The following is a 25,800-nucleotide window of genomic DNA, read 5'->3' on the forward strand; positions in this document are numbered from 1 at the left end:
TCTCGACCACGTTGGAAGAGGGGTGAAACGCGACTCCTCCGTCCGGAAAGCAGCGTCCGCCCGACTTCTCGCGAGACTTTGCGTCTCTGCGCCGCCATGGCTGCTAAGGGCACCGCTGCCCGGCGAAGAAGAAGCGAAGCCTTTTTGATTTGAAGGAGCCGTTTCTCAGAAGGGCGCGGACCCGGGAGCGACGCGGCGGTTCCCCCGGGATAAGCCGCATGGAGGGAGCGGAGAAAAGAAAAACGAAGGCGGGTGGGCTCTGAAACGACTCTTTTGTGTCACGGATGAGCAGAGGCGGTAAGTACGGGCCGCGAGAAGGGACTAACTTAGCCAAGTGGGCGGGGCTCGGCTCTTCCCTTCCCACTCAAGCCCTGGGCGTGGATCCAAGGAAGGGGGCGTGGCCGCTCCTTAGCTGTGCCCCTCCCCTCCTGTTTCTGGGCGTGGCTAAGCCAGCTGGTCTTGCATTTCCTGCCTTTTTATATTTAGCCATTTATTTATTTTTCCCTTTCCCCACGATCAGATCAGTGCAATTGCTTTGGCTTCTGATTACCATCCACCCAGGCCCTCCTTTCTTGGTCCTTTCACCAGCCGCCTCCTTGCTGGCATGACAGGCAAGAAATCCAGCTTCACCTGTTGAGTGATCCCTGGCTTTTTTTTTTTGCAAGGCGTTCCCTTGGAAATACATTCAGCCCGATGCCATGGGGCTTCCTGGCGGGTAAGAAAAGGGGGTGGGGGAAAGCAGCAGCTTAATTTAGGATCAAGGATATGTGGGTCTGTCTAGGTTGGACTAGATGACCTACAAGGTCCCTTCCAACTCTGATTATCTGTTAAATGACTGTTAAATGCAAGCAAAAAAGCTGGCTAAACTCTCATCCCAATGAGCTGGGTGGCTTGAAAGGAAATGAATAGAATTTATTTTATTTATAAATAGAATAGTGTTACCATTGGGATGGAAGGATTAATTTATGATAGGAAAAATCAGGGGGATTTCTTCCCCAAGGGCCTTTTCCGACAAATATTAATAATTGCTTTATTCTCGTCAGTATAAAAACATTTTGGTAAAGATAGAAGCTTGTTTACAAATGCCAGACATGTCTTTAATTGCCAAGGTCCAGCCAATGTCATTGTTCCAGTGGATTTTATTATTTGTGTGTCTGGAAGGCACAGTTATTTATTACTTCTAAATAACACGTGGTGGATTGGGCCACTCTTTCAGAGATCTGTTTCACAGCTATTAAAATAATTTCTTTGTATGTGGCCACAACCCTGCGCTTATAATATGTGAAAGGAAGATACTTTTGTTTTCCCCAAAACAACTTGGAAAAAATGAAAATTTTGGATTCACCAAAAAGGCCTATATAAAAAAACAGCTTTTTTTGTTTTCTTCCTATCAACTCTTTTGAGTTTGAGAGAAAACCATCTGAATGTCAAATGGAATTATCTTCCCTTTGGATAAATGCAGTGGTTGGGAAGTTTTGCCTTTTTATTTTATTATTTTTAAAATTGATCAATACAATCGATAGCTATAGGGCAAGGGTCTTCAAACTTGGTAAGTTTAAAACTTTTGGACTTACAACTCCCAGAATTCCCAAGCTAACGTAACTGGAGGAGGAGGAATTCTGGGAGTTGAAGTCCACAAGTCTTAAAGCTGTCGAGTTTAAAGACCCTTGTTATAGGGCATTGCACGCCAAAATAACCAGACACAAGGACCGTTTTTGCCCCATGCCATCACTCTGCTAAACACCTAATTCCCACAACATTGTCAAACTACCAAGTAGGGCTGCATTACTATTATTACTTCTCACCGTTCTTATTACCCATTTCCTTATCTTCTTATGATTATCACTTTGTTTTTGTATCTTACAGTTTATATTCATTGCTTTATTTCATATTGTAGTATGAGTTATGTTCATTGCTTATTTTGCATCCTGTGACTATCACTTGTAATTATGATGAATGTATTTTAGGATGATTATGATTCATCACTTGTTTGTATGCACACTGAGACTGTATGCACCAGGAGGCAAATTCCTTCGGTATCCAATCACACTTGGCCCATAAAGAATTCTATTCTAATATAGAATTGTTAACGCTGTTAGCATATGTATATTAAAATAATGTGGGACTTCAAATATGCACAGGTTATTAATCTCTTGGGAAGCCTTTTATTATTTGCATATACATATCATTTCTTTTTTGGCAGAAATATATTTGTGTATTAATAAATGCAAAGAAAGATACAGATTTGTGGCTATATTCTTGAAGCTATTAATTTTCACAGGTCTGATAATAGCCGGCTTTCTGATTATTCTCCCTCTCATCTTAAATTAAAATCTCACCAACGAATCTATTTGCAAGGGGAAAGGTTTCGGGCTGTTTTTCTCCATTCTGGGAGGTATTATAGGTGAGGGAGCCAGGGAATTTCTCCCACGCACACAAAAACCTACACCCTTGGGTGTTGTAGTCTTTAGCAAATTTGGACTTTGTCCACTGTATACATTGTAAGATATCACTGCATCGTTGATTGAGATATCGCTGGCGATCCTCAGAGTGAACGATTTGTGCTTTCAGGCAGTTTTTACAATAGCTCTTCCATGAAAACTGCATCCTTTCATCTGGCTGTCAGAATGCACAGCTGTTCATTTGGCAGCGTAGTAGAGATTTAAAAGTGAAGGAAGTGATCTGACTTTAAGCTGCCTGTGAATTCAGCCATGGTGAACTGGGACAAAAGAGTCCCAATCATGTGTTATAAACTCACGACTACTGTCTCTTATCTCATAAATAGATTTTGTCTGTGATCTGTCTCTCAATGGATTTTTAAGGGTTAATAATTATGCAATGAGGCCACTGAAGGGTTGGGGGGCGGGTAGATTGGGCCTCCCCACACATATTACTTTGGTGATAAATCGTGACTGTCTTTAAATGTTGGCTTATGTGCTAATGGTATGGAAATTTGGTGGAGGAAGAAGGTCTTAAGCACGAGGAAAATGTAACGATTCTCTGAGCTTAGGGGTTTTCTTGAAGACATTTCATTACCCAACTAGGTAGCATCATCCATGCTAGATGGGAGGGGAGTTTGTGGAATGGAGGAGGGCTCTGGGTCCCTTGTGGTTTTTCTTGCAGACGTTTCATTACCCAACTAGGTAACATCATCCGTCCTAGATGGGAGGGGAGTTTGTGGAATGGAGGAGGGCTCTGGGTCCCTTGTGGTTTTTCTTGCAGACGTTTCATTACCCAACTAGGTAACTTCATCAGTGCACCAATGAGAGGAGTCATATTTGGGGTTTTTGAGAGGACACCCCTATCTTAACGATTGATCTTCATTTCTGTTGACAATCAGGCTGGGGCTGATGGGGATTTGTGTCCAAGAGCAACTGCAGGGAAGCTAGGAAAAGCCAATGGGTGTCAAAGATGGGATTCATTTTCTAGGGTGAGGTAGGCAGGACCTGCTGAGCAGGCCAATCTACGGATGACTTGATCTGGGATATAACTTTCTGCTCTTCCTGCTGCTCAGGTTCTGACCACCATCCTGTCGCAGCCGCCTTTCCTGCTGAACTGAGATAAATGGAGACTGGAGGCAAGATGCTGCTTTTCTTTCGGAAAAGGAAGGCGAGCAGCGAAGCCCGGAAACGTCTGGAATACCAAATGTGTCTTGTGAGTCATGGGAAGACAACCAGGTCCTGAATATCTGGCCCCAACCTCTTAAATCGGGAACCTGGCTTGAGTTGTGAGATGGGTTGAAGTTTCTCAGAAGCTCCCTGATGGACCAAACTGGAAGAGATCTTCTCTTGTCTTGGTCCTTTGATAGAGCCCCTTGGGAATGAAGCATAGTCGACCACTGGTCTCTCTAAATTACAACATCTCCCCATCCTTCTGTTTGCAAATCATCTTCACATCTCATCATGGCTTCATAGAAGTTAACCGTCCATGTCTTCAAAGACACCAAGGATCTGCTAACTGGGTTGGTGGGTTTGTTTCCTAGAGATCCCCGAGGAAACCACTGAAGAACAAAAGTTCAGTTCTCCACACTTGGGGAAACTCAATAGGGGTCACCGATATTGCTCAGTTCCACCTCCTTCCTAGCTACCTCTTTCACTTTAGTTCAGTAGAACCTGAAGACTTGAAGGAACTGAAATGATTCCCACCCACCCCCCTGATTTTGCAGCCGGTAAAACTCATCTGTCCATTTTTCAACAGGCCAAAGAAGCCGGAGCAGGTGATACCCTTGATATCTCCAAATGTGAACTTTCTGAGGTAAATTCTCTCCATTTCTGGTTCCTGGTGGGTTAGTTGCCCGAATGATGGCAACTCTTACGACGGGAACTTTGTAGTCATACTCTCAACTCATAAAACATTCCTATGCCTGTTTTGAGTTGCCATAAACAAGGGGGAGGTGTGGGAATCTGAATGAGCGTTACGGCAGTTTAAAACCCGAAGTACATTCCTTTTGCAGTTCCGGATGCAGAATTGGCAGTTTCATCAAAGGAAATGCCACACCGGATACATTTCGAACCTAGGCAAAATCTGTTTTAAATTAGGCCTCATCTTCTAATGCCTCTTGTCTGAACTGGCCCAGAACTTTTTTTGAATGCTCCCTTAATGGTTCTGATTGCTTTTGTCTCACCAAAAAATTATTTTCTTTTTTTCTTTCTTTCTTTCTTTCTTTCTTTCTTTCTTTCTTTCTTTCTTTCTTTCTTTCTTTCTTTCTTTCTTTCTTTCTCTCTCTCTCTCTCTCTCTCTCTCTCTCTCTCTTTCTTTCTTCCTTCCTTCCTTCCTTCCTTCCTTCCTTCCTTCCTTCCTTCCTTCCTTCTGTCCTTCCTTCCTTCCTACCTACCTACCTTCTTTTCTTTCTTTCTTTCTTTCTTTCTTTCTTTCTTTCTTTCTTTCTTTCTTTCTCTCTCTCTCTCTCTCTCTCTCTCTCCTTCCTTCCTTCCTTCCCTTCCTTCCTTCCTACCTACCTACCTACCTACCTCCTTTCTTTCTTTCTTTCTTTCTTTCTTTCTTTCTTTCTTTCTTTCTTTCTTTCTTTCTTTCTTTCTTTCTCTCTCTCTCTCTCTCTCTCTTTCTTTCTTCCTTCCTTCCTTCCTTCCTTCTCTCTCTCTCTCTCTCTCTTTCTTTCTTTCTTTCTTTCTTTCTTTCTTTCTTTCTTAGCTTCCCTACAGTGCCTTCACAACCTGCAGAGTTTTGCAGAAGAAGGTAAGAAAGAAGATGGAACATTATTTCATATTTCAAACTCTTCTGTCAAATTCTTTCATTTGTACTTTCAGAATAAGCCAGTTCTAACTCCTCTCTCCTTTCCTCTTTCAGGTGCTGATCGTTCACACGAATTTTTTGACGTCCCTGGTACCCAAATCCTGCAGCCTCTCTAATCTTGTAACAGTAAAGGTGATTCGCAGTTCTTTTCATCAACGGTTGGCGGAAGCTTGTTAAGATCCAGAATCAAAAGAAGAAGCAATGAAATGTAGTTTATTTTTGTTTTATTTATTTAGCTTAGTTCATCAAGCATGTATGAGAAAACAAGTATAAGTATGGACATAACATATCAACGTATAAGTATAAACAGGTATAAGTATATACACAATACATGAGTACGAATAAATGGGAACAGTAGGACAGGGATGAGGGGCACGCTGGTGCGCTTATGCACGCCCCCTTTAAGGACCTCTTAGGTATGGAGTGAGGTCCACAGTAGACAGTTTAAGGTTAAAGTTTTGGGGGGGTTGAGGATGTAACAACAGAGTCACAGAGTGAGTTCCAGGCGTTGATCGTATTTCCTGCAATTGAGTTTGGAGCGGTTTACTTTGAGTTTGTATCTACTGTGTGCTCGTGTATTGTTGTGGTTGAAGCTGAAGTAGTCATTGACAGGTAGGACGTTGCAGCAGACAATTTTGTGTACTAAGCTAGGTCAGACAGGTCCAATATTTCGCGTGGAGGACTCTTCTCGTGAAATACCTCTAGAGTCGCACAATCGTATTAATGTCCGTTATACAGCGTGGATTCCAGGAAGATGAGCTGTATTCGAGTATTGGTCTGGCGAAGGTTTTGTATGCCCTGATTTGCAGTTCAATGTTACCAGAGAAGAAACTTAGCAAAATTAGGTTGAATTTTTGAATGAGTTGTGTTTTAGCAAACTTTTCAGGGGGGCGGCCTGGAGCTATTGTTGTATTCTTCCATTCCTTGTTTCTGGATTATCCCATCACCTTTTGTGGTTCACCCTGGAGGTTAAGCAGAAGTTTATTGGAGTGAACAACCTCTTTGAGAAGCACACACTTCTCTTCACTTGGGAGTGGATTGTTACGGATTTCTTTCTCCTTCTCTTCCAGGTTTTAGATCTCCATGACAACCAACTGACTTCCCTTCCCGCCGATATCGGCCAGTTGATTTCTCTTCAGGTAAAAAATAATAATTCTGGATGCTCGGGAATCTCTTGGCAGTTTCAGGAGCCAACATGTTTGTTTTTTTCTTTTCCTCTCTCCCTTTTGATGTGATTTGACACTTTCGCCCAAAGTCACTTGATCACGCGGGGGTGGACTTGACACGGCAGCTTCAAGAGACGTGCCTGTTTATCCCTTTGTCTCCTGTCCCTTGGTAGGTTTTGAACGTGGAAAAGAACGTTTTAAAAACTCTTCCGGACTCCATCGGGGGCCTCGCTCAGCTTCAAACACTGAATTTGAAAGGTATGGCGAAACAGTGTCTGCGTGTCTCCGGAAAGAAGGGCGGCTCTGGTTTTTAACTTACGCTTTGGCAGGCAGTGGGTGCAAAAGGTGCAGGAAGCAGTGGATTAAACTGAAAGTTTGCTGATAGTGGCTCGGTTTCCCACTTTAAAATTTTAGAAGAGGACGTGGAAACCCTGAGTTTTGCATCCAAGGCATTGGTGATATTCTAATTTCTTTTATTACCGGTTCTGTGGGCATGACTGTCAGGGCTACTCAAAGTTTCCGCTACCGGTTCTTCAGAACTGGGCTGAATAACCACCTCTGATCCAAGGGATATAATCACCAGGCTTCCGTACAAAAGCCAACCATAATTTAGCCTAGCAGGGATAATTTTTGCTTCGGAGTCCTAATAAGGAATTCCAAAATTGATTTTTTGTTTGTTTGTTTGTTTCCCGAACGAAGGCAGATATATGTGTCCCAGGATCCAATCTTGGTCGGCCACCGGGACTTTCGTTTTAAATGTTGGTTGGTTGCTTGAAACCAGACCTAACCACAGCAGATTAAAAAAAACAAGGTCATTTCAAAGCGGATAATTCTGTGGTGGTTTCCATTAGCCATCAGGAAGTTCAGATTGCACATTAATGATCAACCAGTGCAAAGTACAGTTCATGTAAAACTTAAGCCTGTGGGCCTCCAGAGGGCAGCTTAGCCTAACCAAAGCCCTGTATCTGAGTGCATGAATATTGCAAGCAGATAGCAGATAATAGAATAACAGAGTTGGAAGGGACCTTGGAGGTCTTCTAGTCCAACCTCCTTCTCAGGCAGGAAGCCCTATACCATTTCAGGCAAGTGGCTGTCCAATCTCTTCTTGAAAACTTCCAGTGTTGGAGAATTCACAATATCTGGAGACAACATTGTTCTGCTGATTGATTGTTTAGATGTGAAGCATTCAGACTCCAAACGCAGGACATTTTTGACCCGGCCACTATTCTGTTTAACGACGGTTTGATGTTGCAACAGTCGAATTAGAGCAGAGTCTTCGCGCAACATTATATTACTTTACAAACTTCTTTTTTTTTCTCCCACTTTTCATTTTCCTGGTTTTCTTTGCAGGGAACAAGCTCAAGAAATTGCCCTCCACTTTGGAAGGCCTGCGGAGTTTGCGAACGTTGGACGTCAGTGAAAATCCGGTGCAGGAGTTGCCGCAGGCGCTGGCTCACCTCCGAACCTTGGAGGTAGCGTTACAGATAGAGGCGCTTGGCTTAACTTCGGGCTGTCGCTCAGGCCGGCCTTCTTGCTCTTCCTTAAATCTGGCAATGGTCCGGAGAAAAGGCGGGAGAATAAGTCAGGAATTGTGCAGCAATTGTGGATCTATCTATCTATCTATCTATCTATCTATCTATCAATCAATCAATCAATCAATCAATCATTTATAAGCCCATATAAATAGAAGAACACTGACACAACATCTCCTAAACTCCACTGAAGATGTGACTCAGCCTGGTAACAAAACGTTCGGAAACCAGCCCACAAATTCGGAGAATGAACTTCTCCTCCTCCTCCTCCTCCTCCTCCTCCTCCTCCTCCTCCTCCTCCTGAGCTACAGATATTTGCCCCCGTTGCAACACGTTAGTCCCAGCTTCATGCGGATTAAAGGCAGCTGCAGGGTGTGTGTGTTCCTCTCTTGCAGACCTTGTCCCTGGACGCTACAGCAATGCTCTACCCGCCAAGTGAGGTCTGCAGCGCGGGCACCGAGGCCATCCAGAGGTTCCTCTGTGAAAGTGAGCATTTCAGTCGTAACTCAAGGACTGTCTGTACACAGATAGTCCTCAAAGTGCAATAGTTCATTTAGGGGCCGTTCAACGTTACAACCGCCATGGAAAAAGTGACTCATGACCATCACTTTTCATACTTCATGGAGCCCCCTTATGGTCACGTGGTCAAAATTGGCACGCTTGGCCACTGACTCGTATTTGTGACGGTTGCAGTACCTCAGGGGTTACACGATCCCCTTTTGTGGGGAAAGCCAGACGACATTAATAATGGAACAATGGTGGCGATTCACTTAACAACAGTGGCAAGGAAGGTCATAAAACTGGGGGTGGGTGGGAGAAACTCACAGAATAACTCTTGCTTAGGAACGAAACTTTTGAGGCTCAACTGTTGACGTAAACCGAGGACTGCCTGTATTGTGATATTGTGATGTGTGGGTTTCCCCCCAGAAGTGGGCATGGAATACAACCCTCCCTCTCAATATTTACTCCCTGTGTTGGAAAGCGACGGAGGAGAGATATCGGCGGACGGTATTAGAAGGACAGCTGGGAAATACCTGGAAGAGGAAGCAGAGTGGCAGGTGAGTGTTAACTCTCCCCAAATATACAAGAATCCCATTTTAGGAGATTTTTTCCCCTAAACTCTCAGGAACCAGTTTTGTGGGTGTATCCCCATAGAGTTGATGTAGAACTTCCACTTTTAGAGGGATGTTTGATGGTGTTTAAGCTCCAGTTGCAGAATGTAAGCTATTCCAGGTCTAGCTGCCTTCTGCAATTGACCAGTTGGGATTTTGTCAATGCCACGGCGTCCAATGTAATCATTATGGTTCGTTGTACAGTCAGCCAGACGTTTAGACTGGGGTTGGCATTTTTATTTAGCTGCTGACTCCTTCCCAAGGATCTGCAATAGGCAGGTGTTGTCGTCTGATGGCATTCAAGGTACCCTCCCAGGATGTAAGGCTGTTCCAAGCTGAGCTTCCCTTTTGCAGTTGACTAATAGGATGTTTGTCAATGCCGGTCGTCAGTTGCAAAATTATTATTTATGAAACTTGCCTGCCTGCCGCCAGTCTCCCAGGGGCTTTTGGTGGCTCACAGCAATCAAAAGAAGTGATCAGGTGAATAGCCAAGTCTTCCCAGACCTTCTGAAAAAAAAAGGCAAAAATCGCATCATGTTTGTGTTCAGCAGCTTGTTAAAATCGACCTTTGCTGACTTCTCCTTTCACTTTCATTGCAGAACAGGTTTCTAGACTACGAGAAGCGAAAGGTAAGGATGTCCATGATCTCCCTTCCTTGTCCTCGTTGTGGGATTTGTCAATCCTGTTCCATTCATCTGTAGATGGGAGGGGATATAGGATGAAAGAATGATCTCCGTAGAAAATCAGTCTGGGTTTGGTTCCTTGGCCTAAAATGGCCACTCTCTTCCTTTTCCTTTTTGTTATGTACAAGGCCTCTGCGAAAAAAATGGATCTCTCTCTTCTTCCTCTCTCTCTTCCCCCTTCCCCTCCCTCCCTCTTGTCTAACTATCCATCCAACCTTGTCATCCATCGTCTGTCCATTCATCCATCCAAGTTATCTGTCTGTCTGCATCCATCCATCCGTGCATCATTTCTAACTATCCACCCTTCTATGTCTTCTGTGTAGCTATCCACCCATATAGTGTATGTCTGTCTACCTTTATTTCTCTCCTTTTTTTCTCTTTCCTTTCTCCTTTCCTTTCTCCTTTCCTTTCTCCTTTCCTTTTCCTTTCCCTTCTCTTGAAAGACTAGTTTTTTTTCTCTCTCCTTTTCCTTCCCCTTTTATTTTGCTTAGGATGACTTGCTGGTTTGAAAGGCCCCGGGTCAAAGGACAAGCGCAGACAATCTTCTCTTCCACCTGTAGTTTGAAAGAGCAAAGCCCCGAGCTGAATACAGCGAGGTCAAGGATATATATATATATATATATAAAATCCATTGACTGATGTCTCTCTTTGCCTGTTAGGAGCGGAAGATGCAGGAGAAACTGGCCTTTGAGCGTGGGCTGGACCTGGAGCAGAGAGAACAAGTCCAATTGATGCATCAAAGTCATGTCCAGAAAGGAGAATTTCTCCAAAGCATGAAAGAGGTAAGGCACCTCCAGTTTTTCCCCCCCGATTGCAACCATATACTTTCATCTTCTCCACCGTATCTGACGTTAGAGGATTTGGCGTTGATTTGGGGGTGAATCAGGCTGGGCCTTGCCACGCGGCTCCGGCATTGGGCCCCGGGTGTAGCTTTCCCTTTTGATTTTCAGGAGCAGATGAAACTGGACGAAGGCCTCACCCGCCACCAGCGACGCCTGGGAGCCGAGCGCCTGAAGTTGCTGGAGCAGCTGAAACAGATGGAACAAGGGGTGGCCGGCAGGATCCAGAAATTGCTGAAAGATAATCAAAGGTAGGAGCTCAGAACAGGGACACACACACACACACACACACACACACACACACACATATTTGTTCTGCCTGGGCATCGGCTGGTACCTAACCATAGAATCAATTCCACATCCTGGGCTGCTGCAGCAGGTGGGAGGTGGGTTCAGGGTGTCCTTAACTTGCTAGCAGTAGTAGCAACACTACTTTGCAGCCCTCTCTTAAGCGGTTTACAGCGTCAGCACCTTGGCCCCCCAACATTTTACCCACCTCGGAAGGACGGAAGGCTGAGTCAACCTTGAACCAGTCAAGATCGAACTCCAGGCTGCGGGCAGAGTTTGCCCGCAATGCTGCATACTAACCGCTGCTCCTAATGCAGCAGCCTGTCAGTTACAGCAACAAGCACTTAAGACTTACATACCGCTTTATAGTGCTTCGCAGCCCTCTCTAAGCAGTTTACAGAGTCAGCCTCTTGCCCCCCCCCCCCAACAATCTGGGTCTTTATTTGACCGACTTCGGAAGGACGGAAGGCTGAATCAACCTCGACCCGGTCAGGATCGAACTGCAGGCGGTCAGCGGAGTTCACCTGCAATCCTGCATTCCAAGCCCTGCGCCACCACGGCTCTTGCGACGTACAACTTAACAGTTCAGGCCAGAACTTCTTTTGCTTAAGTGAGCTGCCCCCAATTTTGTGCTGTGGACATTAAGTGAATCCAGCTTCACCCATGGTTTGGCTTGCTGGAAACGTTGATCCTGTGACCCCCCCAGGACATGGCACCCGTCGTAAATACATTCTGGTTGCAAATGCCCCAAATTTTGATCAAGTGACCCCCAGGAACCTACACCATTGGTCAAGTTGTAAGTTTATGGTTTTTTTTCCAGTGCCGTTGTAACTTTGACTGGTTGCTAAATGAACTGTTGTAACTCAAGGACTAGCTTGTACATCCGAGATCCAGACTTGCCCCACGAAAGGGACAAGGGGAGGTGTCCTCAGTGGTGGAGCTGATTGGCATACAAATGCTGAATGGTGACTCTTGTTAGTTGACCTTCCTTATTTCTTAAAATCTTTCTAGGCAGAAACAGAGTTCCGAGATCTTAAAATCCCTGGAAAATGACCGGTGGGTTTCCTGCTTTTCTTGATTGATGGGAGGGAAAATCTTGGCTCTGCGCCCTTTTTGTTGGCAGAGGGGATGTCTCTGCTTTTTAGTATTGGTGGCCAATTCTCACCCCAAAATCTCCAGGAAAAGTCCTCTAATGTGGGGCAGAAAGATGGCTACATCAGCGGGAGACGGGTGGAAATCTGAACATTGGGTGGGTGGTAGGCGCCGAGAATTATAGCCCAACCGAACCTCGCCGTGTGGTGAGGGAGAAAGACAATGGAATCGAACTCTTGAAAAAGGTTGGGGTGAACTGTTAGGGCACCTGACTCTCTCTCACCGCTCCTAGGATCCGGATGGAGCAGTTGATGGCCATCACTCAAGAAGAAACGGAACAACTGAGGAGGAAAGAAGTAGCCGGTAAGTACAGTGCTGCCCTGGTACTCAACTGCTGTGAAACTCATCGAAGTTGGTAGTCGACACATTTTGAAGCCAAAACTTTGTCCCCGGTATTCATTGTTTGTTTGATCCTCAGTGAAGAAGCCTGAACTTGTTGATGTCAGCTGCCTTGTGACTCGGTACATTGTTCCTTATGGGAAAAAATTAGTTTGGTGCCCATCGTATTTGGTACCAAAAGAGGGTGGTGGCTCAGGGGCTAAGACGCTGAGTTTTGTCGATCGGAAAAATCGTCCGTTTGGTGGTTTGAATCCCTAGCACCGCATCACGGAGGGAGCTCCCGTTGCTTGTCCTAGCTTCTGCAGTTCGAAAGCGTGAAAAAAACGCAAGTAGGAAAATAGGGAACCACCTTTGGTGGGAAGGGAACAACGTTCCTCCGTGCGCCTTCGAAGGCGTTGAGTCATGCCGGCCACATGACCACGGAGACGCCTTTGGACAGCGCTGGCTCTTTGGCTCTGTAATGCAGGGGTCTCCAACCTTGGCAACTTTAAGACTTGTGGACTTCAACTCCCAGAGTTCCTCAGCCAGCAAAGCTGGCTGAGGAACTCTGGGAGTTGAAGTCCACAAGTCTTAAAGTTGCCAAGGTTGGAGACCCCTGCTGTAACGGAGGTGAGCAGCAACCCCTAGAGCCAGAAATGACTAGCACGGATGTGCAAGGAAGGGAACCTTTATCTTTACATCGTTTGGGGCATTGATTGTGTCTCATTAACACTGTATGGCCATCGATGGGGTGCAGATGCTTACCCTGTCATCTCCTCCTTGCTCTGCCATCTTGGAGGGTCGGGAACTCAGCCCTTTTCAAGGGAATCCCTGTTGGAGGTGTGCAATCTGTTTTATTTTAATTTTCTTCCCCCCTCCCCCCGGTTATTTAATCTGTGTCGCCTCTGTACAGCTCACAACCATTAAAAACCGGGGGGGGGAATACAAATAGAAGCAACCTCCATGCTAAAAAACCCCTTTTTGAAAATCTCTTTGAGTTTTTATGCCATTGGAGATATGGATGAAGGTTCTTAACTCTCCTTCCCCCCCCCCTCCAATTTCCCTCTCCCAGCGGCCATGAAACAGATGTTGTCTGAGACCTGCAAGAACAAACTACTCCAGGGGGCCTACGAGTCTCGCCGCCAGGACCTTGTCAATCAGACGTGCTGCAGGTACCGAAGAAGACAAGGATTGGGAGGGTGGGAATATTATTTTCATGGGAAAACAACTGTCGGCATCAACCTCTTTGCAAGAACACGGCAGGTTAGGCGAGCAGAGGAGGAACGACGGGTCCAACCTTACTTGGCATCCGTTGGAACCTGATTCTTTCTCATTTTAATTGAACTCGCAGTCACAAGACTAGGGAAATATCCCCCATGAAATCGAACCTCGGCTGGTTCTCCAGAACTTGGTGAGACCTGCTAGGTCCAAGGGTTGAGAACTTCCCAAAAAAAGAGATGGAGGCCCTTCCTAGAAGTCTGCTGTCCCATGTGGTCCAGCTGGTGAAGGATCCCAGCAATATGATCCTACTCCTTGTGGGAGAACCCAACTTTCTCAGTTCCTGATGCCACACCAGGAAGAGAACACTGCCTACTTGGTCTGCTGGTGTCCCTGGATATCATCCTCTGGCCCGCTCTGACCTCTCTGAAAAATCCAAAATACTTAAAACCATTTGAAGGAGCCATCATTGGTAGCGTTGGCGTATGTTAAACCATGAATCCAAGTTTATAGGCCATTTTTGCTGGTTTCTCCTAAGACTTGAGGCTCAAGGCGAGAGAATCACACAATGCCTTAGTGAAATGGGCCTCCTCCGCCTACAGATCAGTGTCCCTACTGGGACATACCGTGCGTTACAGTCTGCGCCTCCTTTCCCCGATGTGCAGCTAGAGTCATCCAAGACCTCTTCTCTTGCAGTCTTGCCAAGATGGATGAGAAGTTTCAGCAGATCCTGGCTTGGCAGCAGCTGGATCAGAACAAAGCCATCAGCCAGATCCTGCAGGAGGTATTATGGGGTGGTGGTGGGTAGTGGAAGGGTATTCGCTCATGGGAGAAGGAACTAAGCAGGTCTTTGACTAGGAGAACGTACAAATATTGGAAGCCACCGTATTCGTTGACCAAGCATTTGATTTCTCTAGATCTGGTTCACCCGCCTAAGAGATAGGCAGATGGATGTTCTTGACATGCGTAGGACTACAATTCCTGTCAGCACAGCCAATGGACAGATGATAGGGACCGTAGTCAAAGTCTTAGAAAGCTAGAAGATTCCTCTAGAGGACTACAGCATCCATCATCAGCACAACGTTAGATGCTCTTCAGACCTCAGATGTTCTCAGCGATGCACAGAAGCTCCCTTCATCCTTTAAGAGATCTTAATGGGGATTTACTTGAACCCACAGCTCAATTGAAGCCACACACTAAGAGCCAGAACTAAGCAAGCTAGGTTTGGGGTTGTGTCGTCATGTGAACATAGCTTTGAATCGAGCCTCCAATGAAGAGAGAGATCCGCTGAGCTTCTGTTAGATCCACTTAAAAAGGGTTCAGAATCGTTTCTGCAAAGGCTGACAAGGCAAAGTCTAGAGATGTGGGTTCTTGCCCTGTTGTTTGTCTACCACCCCTCCAAAAAAAAGACTCAAAAACAATTTATTTCTGGCCGAAGAGGGCAAATCGTCACATTTTGCCTCCCCGTGCCTTGTTCTAAGGCTTCCCACCTGGTTTGGCCTTTCTTAGAAACTCGATCCTGGACCTTGGTCTCATCCCACAAAGCAATTGTTCTGCTCTTGTGGTTTCACGACAACATTCCAAGCTTTTGGAGGGTGTTGTCACATTAACCGACCTTTTGGGGGATTCACGTGGACTTAACGCACTTGTGTCCTTTCTGCAAAGGTCTTTGCTTTAGGAATATCCTGATGACAGGGTCCTGCATTTTTCTATCTGTTCAATGGCAATTCTTTAAATTTTCTAACAAAAACCATAGCTTTTCCAAATCTCTCTCTCTCTCTCTCTCTCTCTCTCTCTCTCTTTATCTCTATTGGCTGTCTATCTAGATCTATCTGCCTGCCTGTCTCTGTCTGTCTGTCTATCTATCTATCTATCTCTATCTATTTAATTATTTATTTTATTTTGTCAAGCGATTATAAGATAATAGGTATAAGTATAAACATAGTTATGAATACATGAAATGGATACATATAAGAAAAATCTATCTATCTTTATCTCTATTGACTGTCTATCTAGATCTATCTAGATCTATATCTCTATCATCTATCTTCCATATTTATTTATATCTATCTCTACTGTCTTTCTCTCGTCTGTCTATATCTATCTAATTCATTCTATCTATAATCTAATTCTGTCTCTCTCTCGACTGTCTAGCTAGCTAGCTATATCCATCCATCTATCCATCTACCTACCCACCTAATCTACAGTATATTATTGTCTGTCTGTCTACCTAATCTATTTTATTATCTACCTATTTACCTACCTGGCTTCCTGAAATTTTTAGAGTAGCTAAATCAGAGTTTTGATATATATATCTCAGCCTGCACTGTTGAAGAGGGTGATCCATTGCTTAAAGCCAGGTGTCCTTTTTGCAGGTGGGTGGGGATAGAAACTCAGGTCTGCCATGCAAGTACAGCCTTAGATTAAGTAGGCTGCTCTCTTTATGCAGAATTCTCACTCTAGGGAGGAAGGATTTTGTAGCTTAGTGGGTAGATCACCCTTGCTGGCAGAAAATTCCATCCCGGGAAGTTTTATTGGCATGTTTCTGACTTCGTGGTGGAGAAAGACCATTAGGAGGGAGGGCAGAGAGACTGTTGGGAGGGAGGGCTGTATCGCTGAGATGGATAGGCCGGTGGTCTCGGGTAGCTACAGGTGCTCACCTGATCCCCATCTTTTAGAGCGAGATGCAGAAGGCAGCCTTCGAAGCCCTCCAGGTGAAGCGAGACCTCATGCACTGCCAAATCAGGAACCAGGTGAGCGCAACATTTTTAAGGCTTGGGGAAAGAGAGGCAGGGGACAGCGGGAGGAAGCGTCCCTCTTCCCTTCCTGAACAAGCCTTAGACTTCTGGGTACCCATCCTTGTGGGAAGAGGAGAAATTTGGGGCTGGGGAACGAGTCTTATTCCCCCCGGCCTCAGGCTAGCATGCCTCCCCCTCTGGGACAGCCTTGTGTGCCTTTCCACCCTGCCGACGGTCCATCCAAACAGCCTCATCTCCATGGTTTCTGTTCTTCATGCGTCCGTCGTCGTTTCCGTTGCTTGTCCATTTTGATATTCCACCCTTCAGTGCGCACATCCTGCTGAACGAAGGCAGAATCCCTGCCGGAGGGGAATGGTTGCCAGGGACCCTGGGATGGTGTAGAGCAGGGGTGTCCAACCTTGGTAACGTTAAGCCTGGAGGACTTCAACTCCCAGAATCCCCCAGCCAGCAAAGCTGGCTGGGGGATTCTGGGAGTTGAAGTCCTCCAGGCTCAACGTTTCCAAGGTTGGATACCCCTGGTATAGTTTGCCAATTTCTCCAGACCCTGTTCCCTTGACTGCACCTTTCCACCCCCCACCCCCCACCCCCAATCTCTAAGTGGGTTATCCAGGCCTTTTTAGCTTACTAACAGGTGGTGGTTCGGGGAGGGAAAGGGGGGTGGTCTTTGTGGACTTTCCTGTCCTCTGGTGGCTTTTGCTGGCGGTGCTGTGAGCTCTGGGTCCTGCAGAACCACCTCCTGAGTCTTCCCAATAAAAGGCCAAGGGAGGTTCAAGAGTCTCCAAAAAAACAAGCTGGAATGCCCGAGTCTGTGACGTCCGCGAGGTTAGCAAAGTCAGTCGCAGGGCTGCACGTATCCCTGTCCGGGGCCTCGAGGAGCTCCCGAGTAGTTAACTCATACCCAAGTCTGTTTGGCTGAAGAAGGTTGTACCTACACACACCCTGTAGTCCTTTGTGAGATGTTGCCTCCAAAAAGGCCGTTGTGGTTAGGGGAGAAGAAAAACACACACACACACACACACACACACCCAACCTCCCGCTTCCCTTGTTTCGTCTTCTCCCTAGATTAAGTTAATAGAGAGAGAGTTGCTGCAGCTCACCCAGTTGGAGTTAAAGAAGCAGCAGCTGGACACAGAGGCTCTGCAGGTAGGTCACCCCAACTCATCCCCTCCTACTTGGCTCCCTCCTCCTCCTCCTCCTCCTCCTGCCTGACCTCTGGTTTAGCAACTGGGAGAAGTGGATCAGTCCCCGTTTTCACCGTTTGCTGGACGGCCTCTCCAGCCAACGCTGCCAGGATACGCTGAGATCGGTTCGGGGGGTGGTGGTGCTGGAGATTTTGGAGGGGTGGGCAGGGTGGCAATCTGGTGGCAGCAGGGATGAGGGTGGAAGAAGGGGTTACAGGCAGTCCTTGACTTACGGCCACGACGGAACCCCTCCAATTGCCGTTGGCTCTGGCAGAAACGATGAAGTGAGTTTTTGACACCCTCACTTTACGGGATTTCTTCCCCAGTCGTTCAGCGAATCGCTGAAGTCTCTTTAGAATAGAATAGAATAGAATAGAATAGAATAGAATAGAATAGAATAGAATAGAATAGAATAGAATATAGGAATTAGAATAGAATAGAATACAATAGAATACAATAGAATAGAGAGTGGAGTGGAGTGGAGTGGAGTGGAGTGGAGTGGAATGGAATGGAATAGAATAGAATAGAATAGAATAGAATAGAATAGAATAGAATAGAATAGAATAGAATAGAATAGAATAGAATACTTCATTGGCCAAGTGTGATTGGACATACAAGGAATTTGTTGGTGTAAATACTCTCAGTATACATAAAAAACTAGGAACACGGTCGTTCAGCGAATCTGGTTGTAAGTCAAGGACTACCTGTAGAAACTGGCTGAGCATTTCATTTTTATTTTTTATATTTTTTGTGGGGGTAAGGCCTATGATTTTCTTTTCTGGCTAGTTTTGCTTCGATGTGCTTATTCCACCCGCCAAGCCTTTCTTTTTTCTTTTTTCCTTTTAACCAACCGATCGCCATTCCGACCGACCCATTCCATCTCTCCCGCTGTATGGATTCTGTTACGGGGCGATCAAACTAGAATTGCCCGTCTCTTTTCCAAAACAAAATTTTAATTTGTGGGTTTTTTTTTGTTGTTGTTTTTCCCCCCAAAAAAGGATCCTTTCTAGTCCTTATGAATATAGAATGCATCCCATGAAATTCTCTTTTAAACCCGAAGCAGGAAGGGAGCCTTTAAGAAGCGAACAAATCGGCACAATAAAGATAGATTTCACTTTATTTTTTAAAAAAGTTTTGTTTCTTATATCCCTGCCAGTTGGAATTTTGACACCTAGAATATGGGTAACCCTCAACTCAACAACCATAACTGAGCTCAGAGTTCACGTTACGAAGTGAGAAATTCGTTTTTGGCCCCGTTTTTTTTTCACGACTTTCCTTGCCACGTTGGTTAAGCCTTTGTGAGTTTGCTTGCTAGCAAATCTAATGAGTTTGCTTGCAAGCAAATTTTATGTGACAGACTGAGCTAGCCGATGGCAGATGGATAGATCTCTGAATGAATCTGTGATTCTATGAGCAACTCAATCTGCCTGTCTGCTTTGCCTGATTTTGGGTAAAAGTTGCTCTGTTTTTATAAAAAAAAATCAATATTTATATAAATATTTATAATATTTACAATACAAGCCATGCCCAGCCAGTCACATGACCACCAAGCCACACCCACCAATTAGGCCACACCCACAGAACCGGTTAGTGGTCGCTGGGATCTAAAATTTTGAGTTTGGTGGTCCCTGAGGTCCAAAAGGTTGGCGACCCCTGGGTTAAGGGGATCACCGCCGTTAAGTTAGCCACGTGGTTGTTAAGTGAGCCTGACTCCCCGCCCCGGAAGGTCACGGAAAGTCAAGCGAATGAGCCGCAAGGAGGCCCTGCTGGATGATGGGGAGCCTCGGGATGATTGACAGCAGCGAACTGCATCCTCTTGCCAGGCCCGAGTCTTGCTGAATGTTAACTTCCCGGGGAAAGTGCAATGTTTTTTTTTTAGAAATTGGGGAGAAAGGAGATGTAGAGAGACCCCTGTTCTAATCTAGCCAGTGCGATTCTAGGCCACTCAGGGAAGGGAGTTGTGCCTCTCCTTCGAAAACACACCCACAGCCACGTTTGTGTTGCAGGAAGCGATCGGGGAGCAACGGCAGACGCTGAGTTTCCTGCTGCAGCAGCTGCTGAAGGAGAAAAAGGAGCGCGAAGAGGAGCTGCAGGCCATCTTGGTAAAGGGTCCGGGGGCGGCGGCGGTACCTATTTACAGGAGCTCGCCCCATTCAGGGGCTCTCGGGTCTCAAACCCGGACCGTCAGTTTTCCAGCTGACCAGCTCAGCCTCTTTAACCTCTGAGCCGTCCTGTCCTCCCTCGGTTAGTTAAGGAAGAATGAGCTCACCTGGCCACATTTTCCTTCTCTGATCTACTCGGGAAGGCGTCCTTTCAGGAGGGAACGGCCAGATTTAGTCGGAATTTTTTCTCTGCAGGTAACTGGGCTTCTCCAGTTCGATGCCCAGGTTTCTGCAAATAAGACTGGAGAACTTCAAGAAAGGAGAATATTTGTAGCTCGGGGCTGAAATGAGGGGTCCTCGGTGCTGTCTGTGCTCGGTTGTTGTCTCGCAGGCGTTTCATGACCCACCTGGGTAACATCATCACTGCTAATGATCCTTATTAGCACTAATGACGTTACCTACTTTTTCTTCTTCTTCATCCTCCTCCTCCTTTTTCTTCTACCTTCTTTCTTCTTTCCTCCTCCCCTGCAAATTCCATTCCCTTCTATCGCTGATATTGTTAGTGTGGGTAATGAAACATCTGGAAGAAAACAACCAAGCTCAGAGACCATTTCCCCCTTTCCACATCTGCCAGATTCTCGGGCATGTCAGCTAAGGCTGAATTGTCTCTTTATGTCCTTTCTTTCTTTCTCTTTTTTCCAGAAAGAACTGGAGGCCAAGAGCGAGACGAAGCAGGAGAACTACTGGCTCATCCAGTACCAGCGGCTGCTCAACCAGAAACCCCTCTCTCTCCGGTTGCAGGTGATTGACCAACCGCCAGAGAAAAATCTCAATTATTTCTTCTCCTTCTCCTCCTCCTCCCTCCCTCTTCCTCCCTCCTCTTCCTCCTCCTCCTTCCCTCCTTCCATTCTGGGGCAATCTCCTTTGGGTCCTAGGTGCTGGCGTGCCTTGCCTCGATTTCCACTCCCCCGGTCCCCAAACGAAGCAGGCCAGTGGCTCAAGTCCTTCCTTCTCTCTCTCTTTTCTCTCGGCAGGAAGAAGGTCTGGAGAAGCAGCTGGTGAAACTCTTGACGGACCTCTCGGCCGAGCAGTACCTCCCCATCTTCGCCCATCATCGGATATCGCTTGGCATGCTCAGCAGCATGGTCCCTGGCGACCTAGCCCAGGTCAGAAACAGGTCCTTGTCTAGGGGGAATTCTCCATCATCCATCCAGGTCATGGTTGTCTTTTGTCCCAAAAGTGCTGCTTTTTTTGTGTTGTTGTTGTTTTTTGAAGAGGCAACTGGACTTTCTTTGTTTTTCTTGGAAGACGTTTCGCTTCTCGTCCAAGAAGCTTCTTCAGCTCTGGCTGGTTGGTGGGGGAATGTAATTTCCCTTCTTCCTCACACCCTTATTATTATTATTACAGGTCGTCCTTGACATACAACAGTTCATTGAGTGACCGTTCAAAGAGGGGGGATGGTTAGCCATACCCCAGTGAAACTTTTAAAAGGATAATTCTGAAAACAAAAGAGGGGGCTGTTCCAGAGAGAGAGAGACAGAAGCAACTTGGAACTAAGGAGGAATTTTTGTCAGTGAGGAGGACAATTAACCCGTGGAATAACTTGCCCACAATAAGTGGTGGGTGATCCACCACCGGAAGCTTTCAAAAAATAGATTGCACAGCCATTTGACCAGGATGGTATATAGTTCCTGCCTTGAGCAGAGGGCTGGACTAGGAGACCTCCAAGGCCCCTTCCATCCCTGTAGTTTTAGGTTCCAACCACTCGCCTTCTTGCAGATCGGAATAACTGAATCTGGCTTGCAACACGCCATCGTCCAGAAAGCTCGGGAGATACAAGCTGTTGCAGAAACAATACCAGGTTACCTTCTTTGGATGTCTTATCTGTCCCCAACTGTGGGGGTGGGAGGGTGGGATGGAGGAATGGGGGCATCCCTTGCTCTTGTCTGTACACGTCGGGTCTTTTGAACCAAAAGTCCAACCCATTTGGGAAAGTGGCAAGCCGTCTCAAGGTAGCCTGCGCTGAAACGGCAGGGAGAACTTGGTTAGGACACGGAGAGGAGGCCACCCAGCCATTTTAGGAGGGTAGCTTAGATGGAGGGTGGGAGAAAATTTCCCAAGGGACTTCTTGCCTAGTGAAGAACACAAGAGGGTCTTCCATGAGGGCACCAAGGTTTGAATTCGACAAGAGAGTCCGCTTTCTTCGGAACGTGCAACGGAGATTCCTTGAGGAGCTTCTCCACCTTCTCCCAATCCCACCCGGTCACCCATTTTCTTCCTTGAGCCCCTCCTCACCCTCTGCCTGCCTTCCATCTGGTTGCAGAACTGTTGAAGCCAGCCGAAAAAACAGGGCAGTCCGCTCCGGAGTTTAGAGAAGAGTCCGCCAACCCCGAAGTCCCATCAGCTCCACCAACGGAAGAACACCGCTGCGAGTGTGTCGTCTGTATGGAGCTAGAGGTAAGCCCCCCGGGAGTCCTTGTGGAGTGGGGGGGGGGCAGGGGTGGGATTCCACCAGTGTTACCACTAGCTTGGGGGCTACGTTTTGCAAAATCCCAGGCAGGGAATGTGGAAGCTTCCAAGTTAAAAGATGGCTTCCAAGGCTGACACCCAGCCTGGCTTGGCGTCTTTCTCCTTCCCAGGCCCAAGTCGTGTTTCTGAACTGCGGTCACGTCTGCTGTTGCCAGAGCTGCTCCGAAGCCTTGCGCACCTGTCCGCTGTGCCGACAAGACATCGTGCAACGGATCCGGCTTTTCCACAGCGGCTAGCCTACTCAGGGATGGGGAAAAAAGGGAAAGGGTTTGTTTTTTTTTCCCCCCCTCCTGGAGGAGAAACCTAGAGGGGAAAAGGGGAAAAAAAAGGAAACCCTGGAATTTCAGCCTTCCTCATTTTCGTTTTTGCACGTCTTGCTTGGTCGGAATGCCTGCCTTGTGTTTCCGAGCACTCCCCTCTCCGGTAATCCCGCACGCCAGACGATGGGGCAGGAAGGAAGTGCGCGCCGCGCCTTTTGCACTAAATAACGTACGCCGGTGTTTTTTTCCGCTCACTGTTGTCCGCGGTGCAGGAGGAGCGCGATTCGTTCAAAGCGTCCAGGCCATTGGGAAGTAACTGAAGGGATGCTCAAAAGGAAAGCGGGATTTTCTCGGTTTGCTTCTTCGAAAGCGTTTCGCTTCTCCTCGTAAGAAGCTTCTTCCAGAGTCTTGGATGAGAAGCGAAATGTTTTCAAGGAAAGGGATTTAAAAAAGCCAAGAAAAATCCAGTTGTCTTTTGGGTCAACCATGACTTTGGACGATGGAGAAATCTCTTGTAGAGTTGGCGTTTAACCCCTTGAAGGAATTTAAGGCAGGGATGGTGACAGGATCATCCCAACAACTACCCTGTTTCCCCAAAAATAGGACCTACCCTGAAAGTAAGTCCTAGCTTGATTTTTTACACACGTGCCCAATATAAGCCCTACCCCCCCACCCCCCAAAATAAGCCCTAATTAAGATCCTGCCCACTCCAGAGTATACAGGTAAAAATTAAGCTAGGGTGGGGATGTGAGGATGATGAAAGGGCCTTTATTTTCGGGGAAGCATCGTATCAGTGGGCAAAAATGTCAAGAGGAGAATCAAAAGTGCCCTTGATACAGGGAATTTCAACCAAGCTACTAGTCCTCACTGAAATGATTTCAAGCCTCCCTGGCCAGGGGTTTTGCCAATATCTTCCTGTTCACATTTGTCAAATGAAAGGAGGAGCGGTTAGCAAAACATTGGAGGGGAAGGGAAGGAAAAGGTCTCTTCTCAGCTCTTCCCCAAAGAGTGGAGGGATCTCGCCAGCCAAAGATGGCAGCCTGGCAGGGACCGCTCCCTTAAGAGACGAAAGCCGAACCCAGGTGGCCTGAAGGCAGGCTGGGTTCCTGGAAAGGGGGGCCCAGTTGGGTGAGAGGCCGTTCTGCTTGGCAAGCATGCAATTCAACGCTCGGTTAGTTAGTCAGGAAGTGGACTTGAAGCCCTGGGCAGCCTGCTCTCCCCCAGAAAGTGGGCCGGTGAGGTTCCCATGAGGACTGGAAGCTTTGTTCTCTACCTGCTGCCTCCTGAGAAATCTGCACTTTTCTTTGGACTGAACCACTCACCTTCATTCTGGGGGTGCTTGGAAGGGCCTTTAGTGTGTGTGTGTGTGGGGGGGGAAATGTTCTCTGCCCACCTCTCCCCTCTTTCTGGGACTGCACCAGTTGGGAGAGTCCAGATAGAACAGAGGTCTCCAAACTTAGCAACTTTTAAGACTAAGTTGAAGTCCACAAGTATTAAAGTTGCCAGGTTTGGGGAGCCCTGAGATATAGGACCTTCCTGGTTGGGTCTGCTGTCTTGAATCTTTAGCCTTGAAGGAGGATGGGAGTTGAGGGGTCTTCCTTTCCATAACTGGAAAGAAAGGGGGAGAAAAAAATGCTCGTAGAGCAGAGAGGTCCAACTTTTGAGGCTTAAAACGTCTGAAAGCCAGCATGGGGCATTCTAGGAGTTGAAGTCCCACAAATCTCAAAAGTGGCCAAGGTTGGATACCTTGGGCTGTAGAGTCTGGAGGGCGAGGGGATTGGGAACCAAACTCCCACCCTTAGCCCTGACTGTTGCATCAGTCTTCCTAGGAAAAGGAATGGCAGAGGGGCATCTGAGGTCATGAGTATACAAGGACAATGGTTCTGTGTTGGTAAGGGGAGGATGTGTATACAAAACTTTGGACTCTTATCCCCAAGTCAAGACCACATGTGGCCTTGACTGCAAGTCGGACAAGTTCTGATGATCCTCTCACCCATGTTCCCCGTGGAGAATCTCTGGCCTTTGCTGTTCCAGACAGAAGCCTTCTCTAGCTGTGTTTCTCCCCCATTACCTCGTTTTGGGGTGTCTTGGGTTGTGTGTGGAAAGCCGTGAAGGAGGGAGAGAAGCATCAAAACCCATCACCCAGCTGGAGTTCTTTCCAAAGATCACCCTACTTCCTGCATGTTTGTCTGGTGCCTCCATCGATCTGTTTGCAATGTCATGTTTTCTGTGTACTTCAACCGAGAAATAAAATTCCTGAGCTTCAACTCGTTGACTGTCCTTCGCTGTCCTCCAAGACTGTTGTTTCCTTAAACCCTCTTAGTTTTATAGCAGGACTCCAAAATGTTATTCCCCCTGTCACGTCAATGAAGACTCAATCATCCAGGGCCGAAAGTATTGGAAAAGGTTACATCGTTTGCAACTGGACCAAACCGTATTAAAACGGAGATGTTTCGTTACTGATCCTTCATTCCGATGACTTTCTGGCTCCCCAAATGTTCATTTTGACTAGGTTACTAGGATGAGTAACGAAACGTCTCCGTTTTAATACAGTCTGGTCCAGTTGCAAACAATTTAACCTTTTCAGGTGTTTAACCTTTTCAGATTTTATTAGTCACACACCCATCCTTGAAAGCAGTAAAATCAAGTTCGGGACATCTGCAGGGTAAGGTGAAAGATTCTTTGGAGGGGACAGAAGAAATAACTTTAAAAAACAGCTTTGCATTTTATAAAAGGGTAAACATGTCCCAAATTTGGTTAGGACAACTGTCCTACACAGTGGACTTTCAGCCAACTGGAATGTGACATCTGGCTGAACCCAAATAAGACTGAGCTGACGGCCCAACGCATACTCCCCTTGGCCCAGCCAATGGTGTGGGTTGTAGACCAGAAAAGTGGCAAGTCACCTACTCTAGGTTAAAAAACGCATCCAATGACTTGGCAGCATCTCAACAACTTGAGCAGGGCCAGTTAGAACAAAAATGGATGCTTTTTATTATTATTTAGCACGTGATGAGAAGTAAACATATTGACATGGTCCACTTTAATTATCTATAAAACATCTACAGGGGTAATAAGGCAGTGGCCTCCCAACTGGGTGTCCAGTTCAGCTCTCCAGGTGTTGCTTCGTGCAGATCTTTTGGGGAGCCAGAGGACAAACCTCGTGGGGCAGTCTTGCACGTTGTACGTTTAACAGTCGGCATGTCAGCACCACAATCGCAACCAGGGGAAACCCATCCCCGCCGATACAAGGCAGAGGCCCTTCTTCCAGTGTCATAGCTAATTCTGTTCGGTTTCGCCCAAACGGAGTAAGAGTGGGGGGGGGGGAACACACTCCCACATCCCTTTTTTTTCAGCACTGTTGTAAATGGGTCATCAAACCATCTGTTTTAAGTCAAGGACTCCCTG

The 25,800-nt window shown here is 46.6% G+C and overlaps 1 protein-coding gene across 4 annotated transcripts; it reads left to right on the plus strand.

Moving 5' to 3' along the window:
- The first annotated feature begins 62 nt into the window (after positions 1-62).
- Positions 63-24,659, plus strand: LRSAM1 (leucine rich repeat and sterile alpha motif containing 1). 4 transcript variants are annotated; one of them, XM_087944109.1, is made up of 26 exons: positions 63-297; positions 521-715; positions 3,515-3,654; positions 4,198-4,254; positions 5,152-5,196; positions 5,308-5,385; positions 6,324-6,392; positions 6,593-6,677; positions 7,770-7,891; positions 8,347-8,437; positions 8,879-9,009; positions 9,663-9,692; positions 10,406-10,528; positions 10,697-10,836; positions 11,885-11,929; positions 12,258-12,328; positions 13,416-13,515; positions 14,258-14,345; positions 16,240-16,314; positions 17,383-17,463; positions 19,508-19,603; positions 20,306-20,404; positions 20,638-20,769; positions 21,383-21,464; positions 21,927-22,060; positions 22,243-24,659. In XM_087944109.1, exons 3-26 carry the CDS (start codon positions 3,565-3,567, stop codon positions 22,366-22,368), a joined length of 2,190 nt encoding a protein of 729 aa, XP_087800235.1. In that variant the 5' UTR covers positions 63-297; positions 521-715; positions 3,515-3,564; the 3' UTR covers positions 22,369-24,659. The 4 variants fall into 4 exon arrangements, with proteins under 4 accessions (XP_087800235.1, XP_026542513.2, XP_026542512.2 ...); XM_026686727.2 differs by having other exon boundaries at positions 73-297; positions 3,430-3,654; XM_026686728.2 differs by lacking the exon at positions 521-715 and having other exon boundaries at positions 69-297.
- Positions 24,660-25,800: the final 1,141 nt, after the last annotated feature.

Source organism: Notechis scutatus, chromosome 15, assembly GCF_049901735.1.
Source record: "Notechis scutatus isolate UNSWTSFEM ecotype Mainland chromosome 15, rNotScu1.2, whole genome shotgun sequence".
NCBI lineage: Eukaryota > Metazoa > Chordata > Lepidosauria > Squamata > Elapidae > Notechis > Notechis scutatus.